Here is a 21,040-nt window from a genome sequence, read left to right on the forward strand (position 1 = left end):
GAGCAAGGGAGATCCTTCCATTTTCTGGTATCCTCCTCAATTTCTTTCTTCATTGACTTAAAGTTCTTGTCAAATAGATCCTTTACTTCCTTGGTTAGGGTTACCCCAAGATATTTTATGCTATTTGTGGCTATCGTGAAGGGTGATGCTTCTCTGATTTCCATCTCTGCTTCCTTATCCTTTGTGTATAGGAGGGCAACTGATTTTTTGGAATTGATCTTGTATCCTGCAACGCTACTAAAGGTGTTTATCAGCTGAAGGAGTTCTTTGCTGGAGTTTTTGGGGTCGCTTATGTACACTATCATATCGTCTGCAAATAATGAAAGTTTAACTTCTTCCTTTCCGATTTGAATCCCTTTGATCCCCTTATGTTGTCTTATTGCTATTGCTAGAATTTCAAGCACTATATTAAAGAGGTATGGAGAGAGTGGACAACCTTGTCGTGTTCCTGATTTTAGTGGAATAGCTTTGAGTTTCTCTCCATTTAATTTGATGTTAGCTGACGGCTTGCTATAAATAGCTTTTATTATATTTAGGAACGACCCTTGTATTCCTAATCTCTCTAAGACCTTTATCATAAAGGGATGTTGAATTTTGTCAAATGCTTTTTCCGCATCTAATGAAATGATCATATGGTTTTTTTCTTTCAGATTATTTATATGATGGATTACATTGATAGATTTGCGTATGTTGAACCAGCCCTGCATCTCTGGGATGAAGCCTACTTGATCATAATGGATAATTTTTCTAATGTGTTCTTGGATTCGGTTTGCCAGTATTTTATTGAGTATTTTTGCGTCGATGTTCATGAGTGAGATTGGCCTGTAGTTCTCTTTCTTGGTTGTGTCTTTGTGTGGTTTTGGTATCAGAGTAACTTCAGCTTCATAAAAGGAATTTGGCAATGACTTCTCTGTTTCAATATTGTGAAATACATTAAGGAGTATAGGTATTAGGTCTTCTTGGAAGTTCTGGTAGAATTCTGCATTAAAGCCGTCTGGACCTGGGCTTTTTTTGGTGGGAAGGTTTTTTATAACAACTTCTAATTCTTCGCGACTAACAGGTCTATTTAGATTGTTCACCTGGTCCTGGTTTAACTTTGGTATATGGTACTTATCTAAAAAAGTGTCCATTTCTTTTACATTTTCCAATTTTGTGGCATACAGGCTTTTGTAGTAAGATCTAATGATTCTCTGAATTTCGTCTGTGTCTGTGGTTATGTCTCCCTTTTCGTTTCTGATTTTGTTAGTTTGCGTATTCTCTCTCTGCCGTTTGATTAGTTTAGATAGGGGTTTATCAATCTTATTGATTTTCTCCAAGAACCAGCTTTTTGTTTCATTGATTCTTTGGATTGTTTTCTGTGTTTCTATTTTGTTGATTTCAGCCCTCAATTTGATTATTTCCAGTCTTCTACTTCTCCTAGGTGAGTCTGCTTCTTTTCTTTCTAAAGCTTTAAGGTGGGCTATTAGGTCTCCAATGTGTGCTTTCTCCGTTTTCTTTATGTGGGCACTTGATGCTATGAACTTTCCTCTTAGCACTGCTTTCATAGTGTCCCATAGGTTTGAGTATGTTGAGTCTTCGTTTTCATTGAATTCAAGAAAGACTTTAATTTCTTTCTTTATTTCTTCCTTGATCCAGGTGTGGTTCAGTAGTTGACTGTCCAATTTCCATGAGTTCATAGGCTTTCTGGGGATAGCATTGTTGTTTAATTCTAACTTTAATCCATGGTGATCTGATAAGACACAAGTGGTTACCGATATTTTTTTGTAACTGTGTAAGTTTGCTTTGTTACCGAGTATGTGGTCTATTTTCGAGAAGGTTCCATGAGCTGCAGAGAAGAAGGTATATTCTTTCTTATTTGAGTGGAATGTTCTATAGATGTCTGTTAAGTCCATTTGATTCATTACCTCCCTTAATCCTCTTATTTCTCTGTTAGGTTTCTGTCTGATTGACCTGTCCATTGGTGAGAGAGGAGTGTTGAAATCTCCTACTATTAGTGTGTGTGGTTTGATGACTGCCTTGAGTTTTAGTAACGTTTCTTTTACATAAGTGGGTGCTTTTATATTAGGGGCATAGATATTCAGGATTGAGACTTCATCCTGGTGAATTGTTCCTGTTATGAGTAAAAAATGTCCATCTCCATCTCTTTTGATTGATTTTAGTTTGAAGTCAACTTTCTTAGAAATTAGTATGGCCACACCTGCTTGTTTCTTAGGTCCGTTTGCTTGATAAACCTTTTCCCAGCCCTTTACTTTGAGTAGATGTCTGTCTTTGTGGTTGAGGTGTGTTTCTTGTAAGCAACAAAATGTTGGATCCTGTTTTCGTATCCAATCTCTTAGCCTGTGCCTCTTTATAGGTGAGTTGAGTCCATTGATATTAAGTGATATTAATGACCAGTGGTTGTTAACTCCGGTCATTTTTCCTTTCTTTCTTTCTTTCTTTCTTTTGGTAGTAGAGTTTGTGTGTTTCCCCTTCTTCAAGTTGTGCTGGTGAAGGGTCATTAGATGTCTGAGTTATTGTGGGCATTGTTGGACTCCTTGGTTTGTGATTTTCCTTCAATTACTTTCTGAAGGGCTGGATTTGTGGCTACGTATTGTTTAAATTTGTTTTTATCCTGGAAAATTTTGTTTTCTCCATTTATAGTGAACGAAAGCTTGGCTGGGTATAGTAGTCTGGGCTTGCATCCATGGTCTCGTAGTTTCTGCAGTATATCTATCCAGGACCTTCTGGCTTTCATGGTTTCCATAGAGAAATCAGGTGTAAGTCTGATAGGTTTACCTTTATAGGTAACTTGACCTTTTTCCTTTGCAGCTCTTAATATTCTTTCTTTATTCTGTATGTTTTGTGTTTTGATTATTATATGACGAGGAGATGTTTTTTTTGATCCAGTCGATTTGGTGTTCTGTATGCTTCTTGGACCTTCAAAGGAATATCTTTCTTAAGGTTGGGAAAGTTTTCTTCTATAATTTTATTAAATACATTTTCTGGACCATTGAGCTGTAGATCTTCTCCTTCTTCTATCCCTATTATTCTTAGGTTTGGTCTTTTTATTGTGTCCCAGATTTCCTGAATGTTTTGTGATGAGAATTTGTTGGTTATGCTGTTTTCTTTGATGAGAGTGTTTATTTTCTCTATAGTATCTTCAGTGTCTGAGATTCTTTCTTCTATCTCTTGTAATCTGTTGGTGGTACTTGTCTCTGTAGTTCCTGTTCATTTATTCAAATTTTCCATCTCCATCCTTCCCTCGGTTTGTGTTTTCTTTATTACTTCCACTTCATTCTTCAAGTCTTGAACCGTTTCCCTTACCTGTTTGATTACTTTTTCTTGTTTCTCTTGGTTTTCTTGGGTATCTTTGAGATATTTATTCATTTCCTCTACCTTTTTGTTTGTAATCTCTAATTGGTTGTGGCAGTTTTTCACTTCCTGTTTAAGGTCCTCTATTATTTTCATAAAATTCACTTTTGAGTCGAATTCTTCTAATTCTTCTGGATTAGGGTGTACACTTCTCATTTCGGGATTCCTGGATCCTGGTGATGTCACCTTGCCTTTCAAGTTGTTGGGGGAATTCTTGCATTGGCGCCTGCCCATCTTTTCCTTCAAATGGAGCCAGGAGAGGCCTGATGTCTTGGACCAGTCTTTGCTGTGACTAACTCTCTAGGTGTATCTCCTCAGTGTAGGGGCAGGAACCGTTCCCTTCCAGATGAACTCCTCAACACCAAAACATGGATGCGTGGTATTCCAATGACCCGCGCAAAGAAGGCCGAATGCAAGGGGTCGGGCGGGGTCCAGTAGAACACAGGCGACACTGCAGTACAAGCTGGAGGTGCCTGCACTCCCTTTCGGGGGGTTGCTGAGGCCTGCCCGCTAGGCAGGCACTCACTGCTCTGGTTGGGTAGCCTTAGTGTAGGGGCGTTTGTGCTCTCTACCGGGACCGTCCGCCCCAGGATAGTACACACTCACCCGTCCCTATGAAACTTCTCGGCACCTACACAGGAACTCCTGGATGCCCCAATGAGCCAGGGACAAAGGGAAGTAGGGCGCAGGCAGAGCAGGTCCAGGAGATCACAGCAGAGACTGCAGCCCCAGCAGCGGGGGCCCGCTTTCCCTGGCGGGGACCTTGAGGCCTGCCCTCTAGTCAGGCCCTCACTGCTCTGGGTTGGTAGCCTTAGTGAAAGGGCAGGAAACTGTTCCACAGTAAAGGACCTTGCAGACAAGGCAGGCTTGGGGGTGGGGGTGGGGAGCGGGTGTGTAGGAAAGAAAGCCTTGCAGCAGGAGCTGGGGGGGGGGGGGCGTTTGTGCTCTCTACAGGGACAGTGCGCCCCAGGATAGCACACACTCACCCATCCAGATGGGACTTCTCAGCACCTATGCAGGGATTCCTGGTGGCCCCAATGAGCCAGGGACCAAGGGAAATAGGGGGCAGGGAGAGCAGGTCCAGCAGATCACAGCAGAGACTGCAGCCCCAGCAGCGGGGGCCCGCTTTCCCTGGCGGGGACCTTGAGGCCTGCCCTCTGGTCAGGGACTCACTGCTCTGGGTTGGTAGCCTTAGTGAAAGGGCAGGAAACTGTTCCACAGCTAAGGACCTTGCAGACAAGGCAGGCTTGGGGGTGGGGGTGGGGGCGGATGTGTAGGAGAGAAAGCCCTGCAGCAGGAGCTGGGGGAGGGGCGTTTGTGCTCTCTACCGGGACCGTCTGCCCCAGGATAGCACACACTCACCCGTCCCTATGAAACTTCTCGGCACCTACACAGGAACTCCTGGATGCCCCAATGAGCCAGGGACAAAGGGAAGTAGGGCGCAGGCAGAGCAGGTCCAGGAGATCACAGCAGAGACTGCAGCCCCAGCAGCGGGGGCCCGCTTTCCCTGGCGGGGACCTTGAGGCCTGCCCTCTAGTCAGGCCCTCACTGCTCTGGGTTGGTAGCCTTAGTGAAAGGGCAGGAAACTGTTCTACTTCAAAACTTAATGGGTACCAGAGTCTTCTTGAAAAGTCAGATTGCAAGCAAAAGCTAAGGAAAAGTAAGCCTTAGGAGATCAGAGACTGAGATAAAAATGTCTCATCAACAAACATGCACTCTTCTTTATTCTTCCAAGTCATACTTATGTGATCCTTTTCAGAAAATAAAAGACGGGTTAAATATTGGCTTTGCTACAGGAGCTGACAGTAAAACTGTCTGGAAAGCCACTTTTTAAAAAAAAATACAGACACTCTATACTGATAAGATTTAACATTCAAATAACTGAGTACTATAAAATTTTAGTTAGTTAAAACTATCATTCCAAAATCACCAACCCCACCTCAAGTGGGAGGAGGGGAGTGGATTTTAGTCATTCAGCATGTTTTATAGTTTCTACTTACAAACAAATTTGAGATATTTTAAAACAGATTTTCTGTTCAATTTCCAATCCAGTGATGGCTGGCAGCTGTGGCCTACATTCTGCCAAACCTGACCCCACCCTACCCTAGTCCCTAAGGAACAGCTACCATGTTAGCCTCAAAGAATTGCGGCAGTTTGACCTTGTGATGAGATTCTCAGAGAAACACAGATACTGGTAAACAGAATGTGAATAACTCAAGTGTGACACATCACCATTAATTGTTGCCTTCTGCAATATATTTAAAGCACCATGATCTTATGAACCTCCCTCCAATGAAGAGAGCTGTTCAAGGTCATCTTAACCCATTCTCACATTTCAAAACATCAGCAATGTAATGCCCCCTCAACAAACAGCAGTAATCATCCTTTGGTGCTCGGATATTAAAGATTGGCTGTACTGTGATATTCCTATCTCAAAGAAACAAGAAAAGGGGAAATGAGTAGAAGCTGAGACAACCACTAGCCATTCTATCACTATTCCGTCTCTGATTCACTCAAAAGACTATCTATAGCCAAGTATATCATTTTAAAGATACTAAACTTAGGAACTACTGAACACTATCCCTCTTAACTAGGGTTTAAAGCCACACAACTCAGCTCTTGACTTGGGTGCTTAGAAAACTTGCCTTTTCCAGTAGAAAGAAGATCAGAAAGAATATCTATTAGGGGAAGGAAAAGAGAGATGGAGGAGGAGGTAGCAAGTGAATGATGGCTATCATAAAAAATAAATATAAGGAATGAGGAAAATCTGACTCAAAAAAGACAATGAGGACGGACATGCTAAGAATGTCATAATGTCAGAGTCTATCTATTGGTGGAATAGATCCTTTTGGACCAGAAATAAATTCCACAGCTGGATAAAGGGTGCCTCCCATGACAAGACACATACAAATTACAAAGCTTCTTAGACCAGTATAATCCAGGACAGAAACAACAGCAGCAAGAAGCTGCTCCATTTCTCTTCTTTATCTCAACTCAAATAGGATAAAAAGATATTGCAATACTATCATTTATTTTAGTTTTCTTAAAAGTTGTTTGGTTTTATTTTCACTTTGTATTTTGCTTTTGTCAAGAATTCTAAGTCACTGGTAAGACATACGTGACTCATTTCGTACATTTGGGATCTGCCATAAAAAAACAAAAATCTACTTACTACCAATAGAAATTATAATGACTCCAAGTCAAGTTCCAACAACACAAAATATTCTTTTATATCTGATGATAAAATCTTAGCCCACTGGCTTAGATTGATGTTCTCACATGGCAAATAACACTAAGTAAACATTTTAGAGTAAGAATAAACCTAACTGGGTGGTGGTGGCACACGCCTTTAATCCCAGCACTGGGGTGGGGGGCGCAGAGGCAGGCGGATCTCTCTGAGTTCAAAGACAGCCTGGTCTACAAGAGCTAGTTCCAGGACAGGCTCCAAAGCTACAGAGAAATCCTGTCTTGAAAAATTTTTTTAAAAAAATAAAATTAAAAAAAAAAAAAAGAATAAACCTAGTCAAATATTTTTCTCTCACCAAAAGCCCTAGAATTTTGAAGTTGTGACAAACAGATGATATTTAATCAATGCTTCATATTACAATAAGGAAATCTTTCTATTTCCTTATGGTCAGATCAGAGATTCTTTTCATGCCCTTTTCTGTCTTTCATTCAAGCCTCAACATCCCACTTTCTAGTCTACTTGTGAGATTTTGCAGTTCATAGAAGTTTGTTCTTGACATGGGCATGAACTACACTTAGCCAGAAATCCACACTACTGAATTCTACTACTGCCCTTGTCAATTCCTTTTTATGATGACTCTGGAAACCAAAGCTGACCAAAAGAGGCCCGAAACAAGAATGCATTACTACTCCAATGTCCAAACTATTTCTATTCACCTACAACTGGGCTTCAATGAGCAGTTTTTGCAGCCAAGAGGCAAATTTACCCAAGAGGTACATTTGGTAGCTTTAGTCTTTCTGAGAGAATGTGGCTACTTCATTAGATTCTAGACAAAAGAACAAATGATGCATAGGGGGAAAAACAATTCTAATACTGCATTTATTTGAAACTTTCTAAAAAGAATATGACAAGAAAACACTTTCAAACAAGAAAACAACTGAGAACCTCTGAAACATCAGTACATTTTGCTTTTGCTTCCTAGCTTTCTTTAACAAACCAAACTAGCATGCAGGCACAACATTTGCAAAACGAAGCACATGAATTTAATTTGTAGGAACTTCACCATGTTTCTCAGCCCTCATCATCTGACAAGGAATTCTAGGAGCCAAAGGAATGTGTCCCCTGAAATTGGCCCAAGCACCTAGGTGGCACCCCTGTACTTTATGCAAGTCCAAAGGTAGTATTGCTAAGAAACATGAACATAGTACCTATGGGATAAGACAGCCATAGATACACATGCACGAGTCCTGGTGGGATGTAAAGGAACCAAGAGGAGACAAGGAATCAGGCTTAAGAAAGAAAGGGACAGAACACAGGAGATCACTATTTCAGTCAGCTCGAAGCTCAAACGGATATAGCTACACACACAAATAAACATGGGTATATAGAGTCATATTTGTTATAAAATATATTTCTAAGATTATTTTTATTCATGTATATGTTAAGGTATTCATGCACATGTATGCAGGTATCCACCAAGGTCAGAAAAAGGAGTCCAGTTCCCTGGAGCTGAAGATACAGGGCTTATAGGGTACCTGGCATGGGTGCTGGGATACAAACTTTTGTCCTCTGGAAGAGCAGCAAGTGCTCTTGACCACTGAGAAATCTCTTTGGCCCATGAAATGTATTTTTGCTTAATGGATTGTTAGCTTGATTTACAGATTTATAGAGAAATATTTATATTTATTATTTTTAAATTAAGTATAGAATATGGTGCTATGTGCACCTAATTATAGTGTTCACAAAACATAAGATTCCCTGGAGTTGGAATTACAGGTGGTTGTGATATGGTCAATAGGAACTGAACTTGGGTCCTCTGTAAGAGGAATACAGGCTCTTAACTCCTAAGCTATCTCTCCTGCTCCTAATTCAAGACTTTTTAATATCTGAAACATGTGTCTCTCTGTCCCTTAGTCCTAGTCTTCACATTTGTTAAGTGGCGCCTTAACAGCGATTTAACACAGAGGAACTCAAGACTGGGTACTTAGAGGGAAAAAAAGCTAGTAATAAAATTTTCAAAATGCTACAGTCCTCTTTATTAGTCCAGCCAGTGAGGTGAACATACAACACACAGAGCAGATGAGAGGTTTGAACTCTGCTCAGTTCATAGATACCTTATGGAATGAATTCCTTACTCCATTAAGTGAGCTTTCCATGTTTAAAAAACACTATTTTTTCATACATAAGAAATCCTGAATTAATCAAACTCCTCCACCTGTATGGAATGCTACAACAACAATCATCCTTTCTAATGTGAGAAACGTTGGTTTTACAGAACCTATTGAGAGGTGGCTAGCCTTGACTCTTAACATGGCACCTTCTTGTACATGGTCACTGTATGAGCAAACTCTAGAATCTAGTACCCATGTAAACCACACTCTACACACTCCACTGCATGAAATACACCACAAAGTTCTCGCTATTCAGGTACAAGTCAGAATGTAGATAGGTTTTGTCCAAGGAAGAGACTATGATTCAGAGAAAAGAATGTGAAATGTCAGAGAACCTTTTCCTAATGTAACAGCAAACCTTCAACTTGGAAGTAAATATGTTTCCTTGATATCTGGTGAGAAAGAGAAGAGAAACGGAGTAGAACTTAAGAACAGATAACAAGGTTACTGTAATAATAACAACAGCGCTAATAACAGAATCACCTATGAAGAACATGGTAATAATTAAACTTTCCATTTAGTAAATAAAATAAGTTAACTGAAATATTTGTGTTGTATTTCTCTTCTATAAGTTCATCCCTATGGTCTCTTCCACTGTAAATATATATATCCAGGAAAAGTCAGGCCAGGAACTCAAGAATATTGCTCTTCCAGCTTTGCACAATCAAGGCTCCTTCTGCATAGACCTGCTGCTAACCACTATCAGTGTGAAGACACTTTAACTGGAGAGAAGCTTTGAGAATGAGTCATGAATATAAGAAACAGCCTAAAACCCAAAAAGTAAAGAACCTTGTCTGAAGGTCTATCACCTGTATGAAAGTGAAGTGAAAAACTGACCAAAAAAAAAAAAAATTACACATTATTTTTGGACAAATGTTCAGATTAGCTCGTGCAGTAGAACGAAAGTAGATAGCATATTTGTGTAGGAAAGATTACCTAAAATCAGTGGAAAAAAACTATAAATCCTTTTAAGCTATAAACCAAGAGCATCCAATTACATGGACTGGCAGGTAGCCTGCCTGGGTCCAGCTGCTTTCTGCAGCCTCAGAACAAATACCATCCCTCTCATCTGGCATTCAATTTTAAGACTGGCAGAAGGGGTAGTGAACCAAAGACAAATTTTATTTATTTAAATTTGAAGCAAATCTTTGCCTATTCTCAATTTTGTTTTACTATTCTGCTTTTTAGTTAAAGTGTATGATTTCAAGTTCAGAGAACATCTAAAATATTCAATATGACATTAAGTTTATTATAAAGTTAATAAACTTACCGGAGAAGGAATGAAGGCTTCATGAAACTTCTTTGGATTGATTCTCAATACACCCTTTAAAATGAAACAAAAAAATCTGTGAAAAATCTAATTTGTTGGATATTTATGATTTTTCCTATATATGCTGTTCTCTGATAGAAAGTTCTTAAACAGTCTGATTCAGAAAACAAGTTAGTTACATGAGAACTATGCGTTAAATGCATGAAAACTGATTGAGGTTGGTGTGAGAGACACCAGGTTCAAACACCGAAAGCTCAAACTGACACCTTGCTGTGATGGGCAAAGGTAAGAAACAGCAGCACTTGGCACAGACTAGGAAATGACAGGTACTGGTCTTCACATTAACATTGACTTTAATAAGGCTTTGTGGAGATCAAGTCTCACATTAGCCGTCCTTTTGCTCTCTCAGTTCCATGACCTCTGCACAATGGATGTTTCTGGGGCTATTTTTCAACTTGGTTTCTAACTAGATACTTGGCCTCAAGGAAATGGATGTGCATGTTTTACTATGATGCAGAACCGAACAAGTTAATAATTCAAAATAGTTCAGAACCAGCTCTTAATGCAAATGGCAATGCTAGCTCCCACAACTAGGCCACCCAGTCTGCCTTCAACTTCCTATGATTCCAGCACCAAGTCAAGGTCCACTTTTATTTATGTACAGGGGTGCAGCTGGGGACAGTCCTCAACAGCAGCTCAGTGCTGTGGGTCTTTTCAGGAAGCCATAACCTCGCCAGATTCCAGCTGCACTCACAGGCCACTGGGACATGTGGAGGGAAGAAGCTGTTTTCCTAACAACACGACTCAGAGGACAACTTAAGAAAGTGTTTAAATAGCATTTCCCACTAAAGTGAATGACTCAAAGGCACATAGTTCACAAGATAGGTGAAGGTATAAAATTAAATGGAAAATAATTTATTTCTTTCACTGGTGTTTAAATTACAAATTTCCAGGCTATGGTACACATTCTAACATACAAATCAGACTATCACAAATGAAAACTCAGTCCTTAAAGATTTGTCAAACAGTGATTATAGTCGAAACTTGAAACAGACCACATCGAGTGCTGAATAAGAACTAAGCTTGACCCCTGAGAAAGAGAATGTGTGGAGTGCTGTGAAGTTACAGCTGCAGCATACTTTCAGCCAGGGCACCACGAAAGGCTCGGGAGATGCTCTAGAGTCCTAATGCAAGAGCAAACGGTGAAGGTGAGCCAGAGGGAAGGACAGCAGAGGTGTAGTGTTAGCGAGAGTAGGCAAGAGGTCCGATACTCACTCTTCCACACCTTGCCAGAACTCTGCTTAGAGTTACAGAACAAGGGGCCAGGAGTTATGGCTGACAAACTATCCCAGTCTTTCTCGTTTAAAGTGCTGGAGCAAATTCACTTCTAAAGAATTGTTTCTTCATGAAGGAAAAGGAAAAATTCTTACAGTTTTTTCTAAGTACTCATACACTCAACAAATATTTCCTGACAACAGCTTAGCAGGCGCTATGTACGATGATGAGACTACAAAAGGGAAAAATAGACAATCTTAGGGAAAGGCTGCAATGAACTAAAATAGGATTTTTAAACATTTCCTTTTCTGATTCTAGACACCCTTTTTTAACCCTTTTTTTAAAACTCCTATTCATCTATCATCTCCCTTTCAGTTCAGTGAAGGGTTAGCCTCTTGGTTTGAGTATGCTTTAACTGTAGAACACTAAGAGAAGCCAAGGCTGGGCTCATGGGAAAGACACATGTTGTTCAGGTCTGTATTTAGGCTCTACTTAAAAGAAAACATATTAAAAGCACCAGAAAGCTCTTGATTGATTCTCCATCCCAAACCTCCCAAAAGATGAAAGCATAGAGGGGAGGGTAGAAGCCTTGTGTTAGATCGACATTTAGAAATTTGGCTTAAGAAGCGGATGTCAAGAACAGATCCCAGAGAGAACAGATCACACGTAGAAACAGGCAACTCCAACCAGTTCCTCAGCAGACCAGAGTTGTTCCCTACAGCCTAAAAGAAGAAGGTAAGAGTAAAGTCTGTCAAGAAATAGTCCACCAGGTCAAAGAGTCATCCAGCAGAGGACGTCTCACCCAGGAGGCTGAAGCCAGCAATTCTGTCTTTCCATAATTCCCTATCTTTCCTCTTTTTAAACTTTTCCAAGCCTGGATCTTGACCTACAAGGAAGATCATGTACTTCCCATCCTGTTCTGAATCTTCCTGCAACTTCTCACTGTTCAGATCCTGGCTCTGCCCTGATGTCATTGGTTTCTTTGGGTGCTGACAAAGAGAACATCTAAGGATGTTGAGGACTATTTTCACATAATTTGGATTTAAAATTAGTTTGTTCCTACATTCCTTCTCAAAAACCCTTTTGAAGTTCATGCCATAGACTTGGTACAGCTACCTTCTCCTTCTCACTTCCTGATTCACTAATCTTTTGACTCAAATGTCACTGTCTTCCCTTCTATCCCAATCCCTATAAACATTTAAGGAGCTTCAAATCCACATCAATAACCAAATCACTCAAGGTACCTTTGTCTCCATCCATCCAGCTACCATTTCCACCGACTATACCCTACTATCAAATTACTTCAAACACAAGAAGCTAGTATCATCTAGTATCATCCTTTCTAACTGCAGTCTTCTATACTTCCATCTCACTTACCATAAGAATTCCAAATAATGGGTCAGTATTGCCAAGACCTCCACTAGCCTACTATGGTTACTCCCCTCCTTGGCCAACTAACTAGTAGCTATTTTTTTTTTTTTTTTTTTTTTTTTTTTTTTTTTTTTTTTTGGTTTATCAAGACAAGGTTTCTCTGTATAATAGCTCTGGCTCTGGCTGTCCTGGAACTAGAACTAGAACTCACAGAGATTTGCCTGCCTCTGCCTCCCAAGTACTGGGATTAAAGGCGTGCGCCACCACCGCCCGACCAACTAGTAGTCTTTACCTGCTATTATTCCTTGCCATTATCCCTTAGCTTCACAAACCTTGGGTCCCCATTTCCTCTTATACACAATCAATAAGGCCTACCACTCAAGTGACTCTAACTATTTGTCTTCTCCTTACCTATACCCAAGGACCAAAATAGCACTACAGAAAAATAACACACAATGGTCTAATTAGTCTTACTTGGCAGTCACAGATACATTTTAGCTGGCTTACAGTGTGCCTGGAACACTTAAAACTAAGGAATTTCACACATAAAAAATATGTTCACAGATTTTCTTGAAAAATAATCCTAAAATGTACAACTGCAGATAGTACTCAAACACAGGACAGCAAACAGCTCAGTTAAATTACAGATGTTCCTATGACAGTAATTATAATCTCAAATACTACTTACATGGGTAGAATATTGGTCATGTACTTTTAAGAGCTAATGAACTAATTTAAATTAGCTAATTTAAATTCAATTAAGTCCCACAGCTATGACACAGATACTACTTTCTTCATTTATTGCAGATGAGATGACTGAGGCACTGAGGAGGTAACTGCCTCTTGGCTACAGTCATCACCAGGGCCTCATCACACATTTACACATCCCCAAAAGGAGCACATTTCCAATTCTGACTTCCTTAGCTGACTAGCAGCAAGATCAGGCCTTCACCTGATCCACTCAGGTGCTTCGGAATGCTCCTGGATTTCCTGCTCTGCCTTCCTGCGCACATCTAATCATCAGTATGCTGTGCCAGCTCCAGCCGCCCACTTCTCTCCTCGCTGCCACCACCCTGTTCTCTCTTTTCATGTCTCCGTATTTTCTTATCTAGTGGATTTCAATGGCTTTCTAAGTGAACTCCCAGCTTCTATTCAAGTCTATTCATCTCACAACAATTTTTAAGACATGAAACAGACTGTGTTCTTCCTACTCCATACCCTGTAGTGTCTTCCCATTGTTCTTTGAATAAAATACAAGTTCCTAACACAGTCTCAGACCCTAAATGATTTGGCTGCTGCCTAACTCTCCCTCTGCTCCCATATGTCTCAAAAGGCTCCTTCTTTCTTGATCATCAAACACATCAAGTCTTTTACTTGACATTCTTCTGCTCGCTGATCTCTCTACCTATAATATTTTCTGAAGGCTGAAAATGGCTGGCTCATTCTTGCCCTTCAGGTCTCACCTATGGGTTAAGAAGCCTTCCCTGGCCACACTATGTGCAATGGCTTCTATCTATTCTCTCTCATCTTTCTCTCTGAGCAATGATCCAGCCCCATCACTTCTGTCATTACTACAGTTATTTTTGCCTACCTCCCTAGTGACTTTTCTAGTGCTCATTCCCAAATGCTTGACAATCCCTAGGCTATCAAGAAATGGTTCTCAATTTCATTAATTACCTAATGTCTGCAGAGTTGAAATTCTCCCTTTGTCCCTGGCATCATAGCTCTGAATGCCACCTCTCTTCTTAGGTGTTCCTTCCCTCACAATGTCACCGCTACCGTTCTCTTCTTTAATACACACCCAAGCAGCCTCAATCTTTTTTCCCTTTATATGTGTGAAAATTTTGACTGTATTTCTGTGCACCATGTGCATGTCATGTCTTCAGAAGCCAAAAGAGGGCAGATCCTCTGAGTCTGGAATTAGACTGTTGTGAGTCACTATATTAGTGCTGGAATTGAACCTGGGTCCTTTGGAAGAGAAGCCAGTGCTCCTAAACCTATAAGCCAACTCTCTGGTCTCCTAACCTCAATCTTAACAAAGAGTGAAATTCCTAGAAATGAGAACATTATGTCCTCTGTCTTTCTTGAATAGGGTTTTTCAGTGGTCCACCACAACATCTCACCAATATTCTATTCTAGAAAGAATCCTGACATCATGCCTCCAGTAGCTCTGGGAGCTCATTCTGGACTTCCACTAGTCAATGCATCACCTAGATTCTGAAAGACCCAATTCTACCATCTCCCTGCCCATGGTCACTTTGGTTACACCCTTAAACTGCTCCTCCTTCCAGACATGTCAATCATGCTCTCATCTCTCACAGAGTCTCGCATAACAACCAACCAATACTGTACCTATGCATAGAGTAATGATACACTGATGTGAGAACCTGTTTATTAAGAAAACTACATTACAGAATCATGTTTTATTGCTATTCATTTCCAAATACAAAAATAAGTTTCTTTGACCACTGTGGTGACCTTTCCTACAAAACAAGGAAATCTCAATTGTTTGTCATGGCATTAACTAACACTATATTATTCTATAATATTTTTTTCAAAGCAGGGTCTCTGTAGTTTTGGAGCCTGTCTTGGAGCTTGCTCCGTAGATCAGGCTGGCCTCAAACTCACAAAGATCTTCCCATTTCTGCCTCCCAAGTGCTGGGATTAAAAGCATGTGCCACTGCCACCACGCTTTATTCTACTAATTTTTAAGATCCCTAACTATCAATAAAAGACTTTTCTCGTGATGGGGAAAAGGAGGCCCTGACATACAAAAGTTGACAGATGTTTCAAAATATATCTGAAATGCTTAATTTTCTCCAATGGCATTAAAATATCACTTCTTTTCTAGCTTTTTACCTTACTCAGACAACTACACACAGAAAGTTTATATACAAAAGCAGATGTACTCTGTTTCTCTGCCTATGAAAATCTTATTTACAATGTTGTATATTTCTCATGGTGACCTCATATCTGGAACCCATTCCTTACCCCATCTGCAAAGAACAACTGTTCTCATATGTGGGGGGGTGGAGGCAGAGAGGGCCTCTGGCTGTGGAGGCTTATGATGTCATAGGCCAGGAGGGATCACTTACAAACTCCTGGGAATATGAGCTATTATATTGATCAGATCTTTTATTTTGTGTTAATGCCAGCAAAAAGTCACTTCAAATGCAAAAAATTAAAAGGAGGCAAAAACTAATACTATTACAGAAGACTGTTATAACCCTATTTCATAAAGGTGTACATCTATAATCAAAATCCTAAGCTATTTTTCTCTCAAGTTCTAACAAATGAAGTTCTCTTTACTCTTCTTCAAAAGGTAGTATCTTGATCTTTATTCAGTTAGTGTGTATGTATACATATATATATACATACATATATATATGTGTATGTATGTATGTCTCAGAAATTATTCTGTCTCTGCCTCCTCTGTCCTCAGATTATAAGTGCCCACCACTGCTCCCAGCTTTTATGTGAATGCTAGGGATCAAACTCAGATCCTCATGCTTGTGTGGTAAGCACTTTACTGACAGCCATCTCCCCAGCCTTCATTCAATAATTTTAAATGAGTCAGGTACCACGTGATAGTATATCTATTCAAGAATTATAAAACATGCTTAATTCAAAGAAGGCATGGCCCTGTTTCCTTCTCCAGCCTTGTTACCTACTAGCTGCCTTGGATATCATACCCAAGGAAACCTAAGCTGTCTTATCCCACACTGTTTCACAAGTTCCTCTGTAGTACTCTCCTAACAAGAAGTATTACTGGCTCAAAGATGGATGCTCAATGAACATCTATTCAGCCATACCAGTGAACAGCCTGTGAACAGATTATGCAAACTACAAAGCATTCAGTACATACTGTTTTCTGTCTCCTCTACGACTTTACCCACTTTTCTCAGTCATTCAGTATTCTTTTGCTTCAGGCACACTGAACAATCCAATGTTTGGTATAGTCCAACCACACTTCCCATTCCTGTCTGAGCAGTTTACATTGGTTATTTCATCTGGAAAGCTCATTTTCTTATATTTATTTGCTCAACTGCATCAATCCTCAACCTGGCTCACATAGATCTCTCCCAATATGAAATTCCTAAGCAACACTGACACGAGCTACAAAGGTTCTCTCTTCTCACATCTCGAAGTTTGCCTACGAGAGTCTATTGGTACTTTCCACCTCAACACATGCTATATAGGTCTAAGAAGCAAAAATCTGCACTATGTCAAAGCACATAACTTAGGACAGGGAAAAGATTAATAAACAAGACTGCTTTCATTCTATATATTCAGGGGATAAATAGCCTGTAGGTTTAAGCACCTGGATAAGTGTTCCCCTCTTCAAGCCTTCTGAAACATCCTCCTTGGACATGTAGGGTTCAAATATGCTCCTTTTCTTCCCTCGCATGGACTTGTTCTTTGACTTTTTGTCACCTGGCGAAGCACCAGCACCATGCGGGCCAACCACAGAGGACACACCTAGAAACATGAAGCAACAATCAACCGTTTCCTCAGTTAAACACCTCTATTTTTCTTTTAACACCATTTTTCTATTTTCTTTTAAGATACTGTGTCTTCAGTACATTTGTTGTTGCTCCTGTTATCTATGACGGCCACCAGAGAATGAACCTTTCCAGTGATGATTTCACACAGTCACAAAAGAGAAGAATTGGTAAAACAGCATAAATAAAACAGACCTTAGCCAGGTGGTGGCACATGACTTTAATCCCAGCACTCGAGGGGCAGAGGTAGGCGGATCTCTGTGGGTTCAAGGCCAGCCTGTTCTACAAGAGCTGGTTCCAGGACAGGCTCCAAAGCTACAGAACACCCTGTCTTGAAAAGCCAAAAAACAAAACAAAACAGACCTTATTAAATAAATAAGATCTTAGTTCTAAGTGAGCACTGCCCTGTGCAGGAAGCAAAATCTAAATAACAGGTCTGGTATGCTTTGCTATTTGTAGATACAAAACCTTTAAAAGTAGGAAATGTTAAAAGACTGTCCCATTTCTGGAGGAAATAAAATGACTGTACAACAATCAACTGAAACAATAAGAGCATACCTAATTCTAGAATAAATAACACCAGAGAATATTTAACAGTTCATTAAAAGAATTAGTCTCCCTCTGTAGAAAGAACTCCCTCCACCTCCACACCCAGTCCATTTATATTTCAAGTCTCCAGTTGCCAAGGCAAGCTCCGTTCTCTTTTTGATACCTCTGGGGGTCCCGGGGGGCCGAAGGTTCAGCTTGTAGTCAGGATGGTTCATTACTGGTTCCAAGGTGGCCTCTTCTTTCCAGATCCAGGAACCCACTACTATTCAGCTCAGAGTTCTTCCCTCCTTGAGCAGCTCAGTTGTCACGAGCTAAAATAAAAAGAAACTGGTGATTGGAGAGCATTGAGCTGTGGTTTCCTTTGGCCCTTGGAAATGTAGTACTGGGGGGCACTTAGGTGGCAAAGACAATGTGGTATTCTCCTGGGGCCCGGTGTCACATACCATCTGTGCTGCATTTCTTTTTTTTTTTTTTTTTTTTCGAGACAGGGTTTCTCCGTAGCTTTTTGGTTCCTGTCCTGGAACTAGCTCTTGTAGACCAGGCTGGCCTCGAACTCACAGAGATCCTCCTGTCTCTGCCTCCCAAGTGCTGGGATTAAAGGTGTGCGCCACCACTGCCCGGCCTGTGCTGCATTTCTATCCGAGGTCTTCACCCTTACAGGTACACTACATTGCCCCTTTGGAACACTTCATCTAAAAAGTTTCCATTAATGGGGTAATGAAGTAGAAAATAAGAAAGTAGGCAACTCTATTTAGCTTGTGAAATGCACACACACACACACACACAAGAGGAAATGGGGTTTTTAACGATGATTTTTAAAAAGATCTGGAATCTAAGAGCTGCAATAGAATAGGCATTGGTTGAAAGCCTAAGAATATGTGACTCTGCTGCTGGACCTTGGTCACCACCTGGATAACGAACACACCACCACAACTTCTACTTTTCAATCTCTACCAGCTGGCCACCAGTCCTGGAGTTAAATCCATATTTGCAAACTACCAAGTCCGGCTAGGCAACCACTTCTCCACAAAATAGACCAAGAAATCATTTTTGAACAATGTCTTCTATTCCTCAAATTTCCCTCATACAACCCTTATCAAATGACCAAAGTTTTCTTTAAACTAAAACTGTTATTAACTCAGAGAAGAGAAAGCAACAAAGATAAAGGTAACAGGCCACTTAGGACTGCGTGAAGTGATTGAAAAATAAAGTTAACCCAAATACAAGGAGGAAACAAAAGAGATGTCCTCATAGAAACAAAAAGGGAATAAGAAAAGAACAATTAGAGTCTAGCCTGTTGGAGGATTAGTGCAGAAATGCACTCATTCTCTCATTGATTATACTAATATGTGCAATACACAATAGTTAGCAAAATGAAAGATAAAAGGTCATCAGGGTTAAAAAGTTACATGGGCATAGCAATATACATAGAGAAGTATACTAGCACCATGATTTCCAAAATATAAATAACTATCTGGAGAACTCTGAGAAATTTTTTAAGAAAGAACTAAGACATTAAGATGTGAGGAAAGCATACTTCTGGCAAAGGGAAACAAAAATCAGGATGCAAACAGAAAATCACAGGCAGATTCTTGCAACATTAATTCCATTTGGCTAGAGTCCTGCCTATATGGAGGAAGGCAGTAGCAAGGAAATTAAAACAAGTTGGAAGGTCTAGAAAACAAGCCGGGTTTTTCAAAGGCACTAGGGAGTTTCTGAAGCTTGAATGAGCAAGAGAGAACAATAGACCGAAGTTGTTTTAGGAAAAGCCATCTTGGCACAGAAGGCAGAACTGAATGGAACAGAGACAAGCACCTGAACCCCATGGAGAAACAGATGAAGCAGGACAACACGAAGGGCTAGTACTGCAATAATTCTAGTGGACACTGACAACAGAGGCCTCTGATACGGTCCTCCATTGTTCTGTCTAACTCACCTGGCGACCAGGAGGACCTGAAGCACAACCAGAATGGAAACTGAGTAGGTTCCTAGTCATGAGACTGGGAGTTAGGGCTAGTCTAGTATTAGAGAATATGATGACTTCTATTTGGGGTACTACATGTCCATGTGGAATAATTCAACAAATACTAGGAAAGTGGAACATAATCTATAGAGAGACATTCCCTAGCTATTATATAAAGATGGCAACCCAACATGCTCAAGAATGGATAACAAGGTTCCACTGCAGCAGAGAGGGGAGTAAGATGAGGGACAACCAAGTAACCTTTACCTTCCCATGAAGCAGAAATACAGGCCCTGCAGCCCTGGGCAGGGACTGAGCACTCCTGACAAATCAGTTAGAGCAGTGTTACAAACGCAAAGAGGAAGAAGTAGAAAATATAACAATAACAACAGCAAACAACAAAAACATAAAAATAAAGACACAGAAAAAAATCTAATAGAGTCAGTTAATGAGAAAACTTTCCAAAGAAAAATTTGTAATGAGAATTTGTTCCAAATAGAGAGTATGAGCACAACAGCTCTTTCAGGTTGGACAAGAGGCTGGTGCAAATTGTTAATCAAAAAACAAGAGACAGAACTGAGAAGGGCTCTCTGATGATGTGAATATGAATGGCCCATAGGTTCACATATTTGAATACTTTGTTACCGGGGAGTAGAACTCTTTGATTGAATTAGAAGCATTAATAGGTGTGGCCTTACTGGATAAAGTGTGTCACTGGAGGTGGATTGAGGTTTCAAAAGGCCATGCCAGGCCAAGTATCTCTCTCTTTCTCTGCCTACTGTAGCTCCAGCACATGCCCTTGCAACACCATGCTCCCTGCCATGATGACAACAGACTAAACCTCTGAAATTGTAAGTAAGCCCCTATTTAAATGCTTTATATTATATAAGTTGCTGTGGTCATGGTATCTCTTCACAATAGAAGACCAGCTCCTATTATATCAATCCTGACACAATGAGGAATTCAGAATTAAGCAGAGATACTGCCAGTTAAAGGAAGTGGGATACAGAGATCAATACAAATATCCCCAGATCAGCAGCATCTGTACTATTCTTCACTACATTTCTACCTGAGAAGAACAAATATGTTTGGTTGGATTTATCACTGCATCCAAGTGGCTCCTGCAGTGCCTAGAAGGCAGGCCTGAGCAACCTCATTCTGTACATAAACAGATGTGTGTGTTTCCATGAACAAACAGGAAGAACAGCAAGTGGAGCAGGATCATTCAGAGAAACCACATTTTTAAAAAGTCAGCAAAGAACAGGAAGAGAATTCAGAATTAAGGCAACAAAACTGCAAGAATAAGCCAGAAATCTATAACCAAAAGTTCATCTTTCAGTACCAAAGCAATAGGAAAAAAACCTAAATACACAGCTAAGAAAAAGATATCTAAACAGACAA

The 21,040-nt window shown here is 40.2% G+C and overlaps 1 protein-coding gene across 3 annotated transcripts in view; it reads right to left on the minus strand.

Annotated features, from left to right (window-relative positions):
- Positions 1-21,040, minus strand: part of Dis3l2 (DIS3 like 3'-5' exoribonuclease 2) — a 381,117-nt gene that overhangs the window by 325,212 nt on the left and 34,865 nt on the right. For all 3 annotated transcript variants that reach the window (XM_057762692.1, XM_057762690.1, XM_057762691.1), the window contains exons 2-4: positions 17,840-17,987; positions 16,947-17,104; positions 9,980-10,033 (exon numbers count right to left, since the gene is read on the minus strand). In XM_057762692.1, the coding sequence (XP_057618675.1) occupies positions 9,980-10,033; positions 16,947-17,104; positions 17,840-17,891 (264 nt within the window). In that variant the 5' untranslated portion in view covers positions 17,892-17,987. The remainder of the gene's footprint in view (positions 1-9,979; positions 10,034-16,946; positions 17,105-17,839; positions 17,988-21,040) is intronic.

This window comes from Chionomys nivalis, chromosome 2, assembly GCF_950005125.1.
Source record: "Chionomys nivalis chromosome 2, mChiNiv1.1, whole genome shotgun sequence".
Lineage (NCBI taxonomy): Eukaryota > Metazoa > Chordata > Mammalia > Rodentia > Cricetidae > Chionomys > Chionomys nivalis.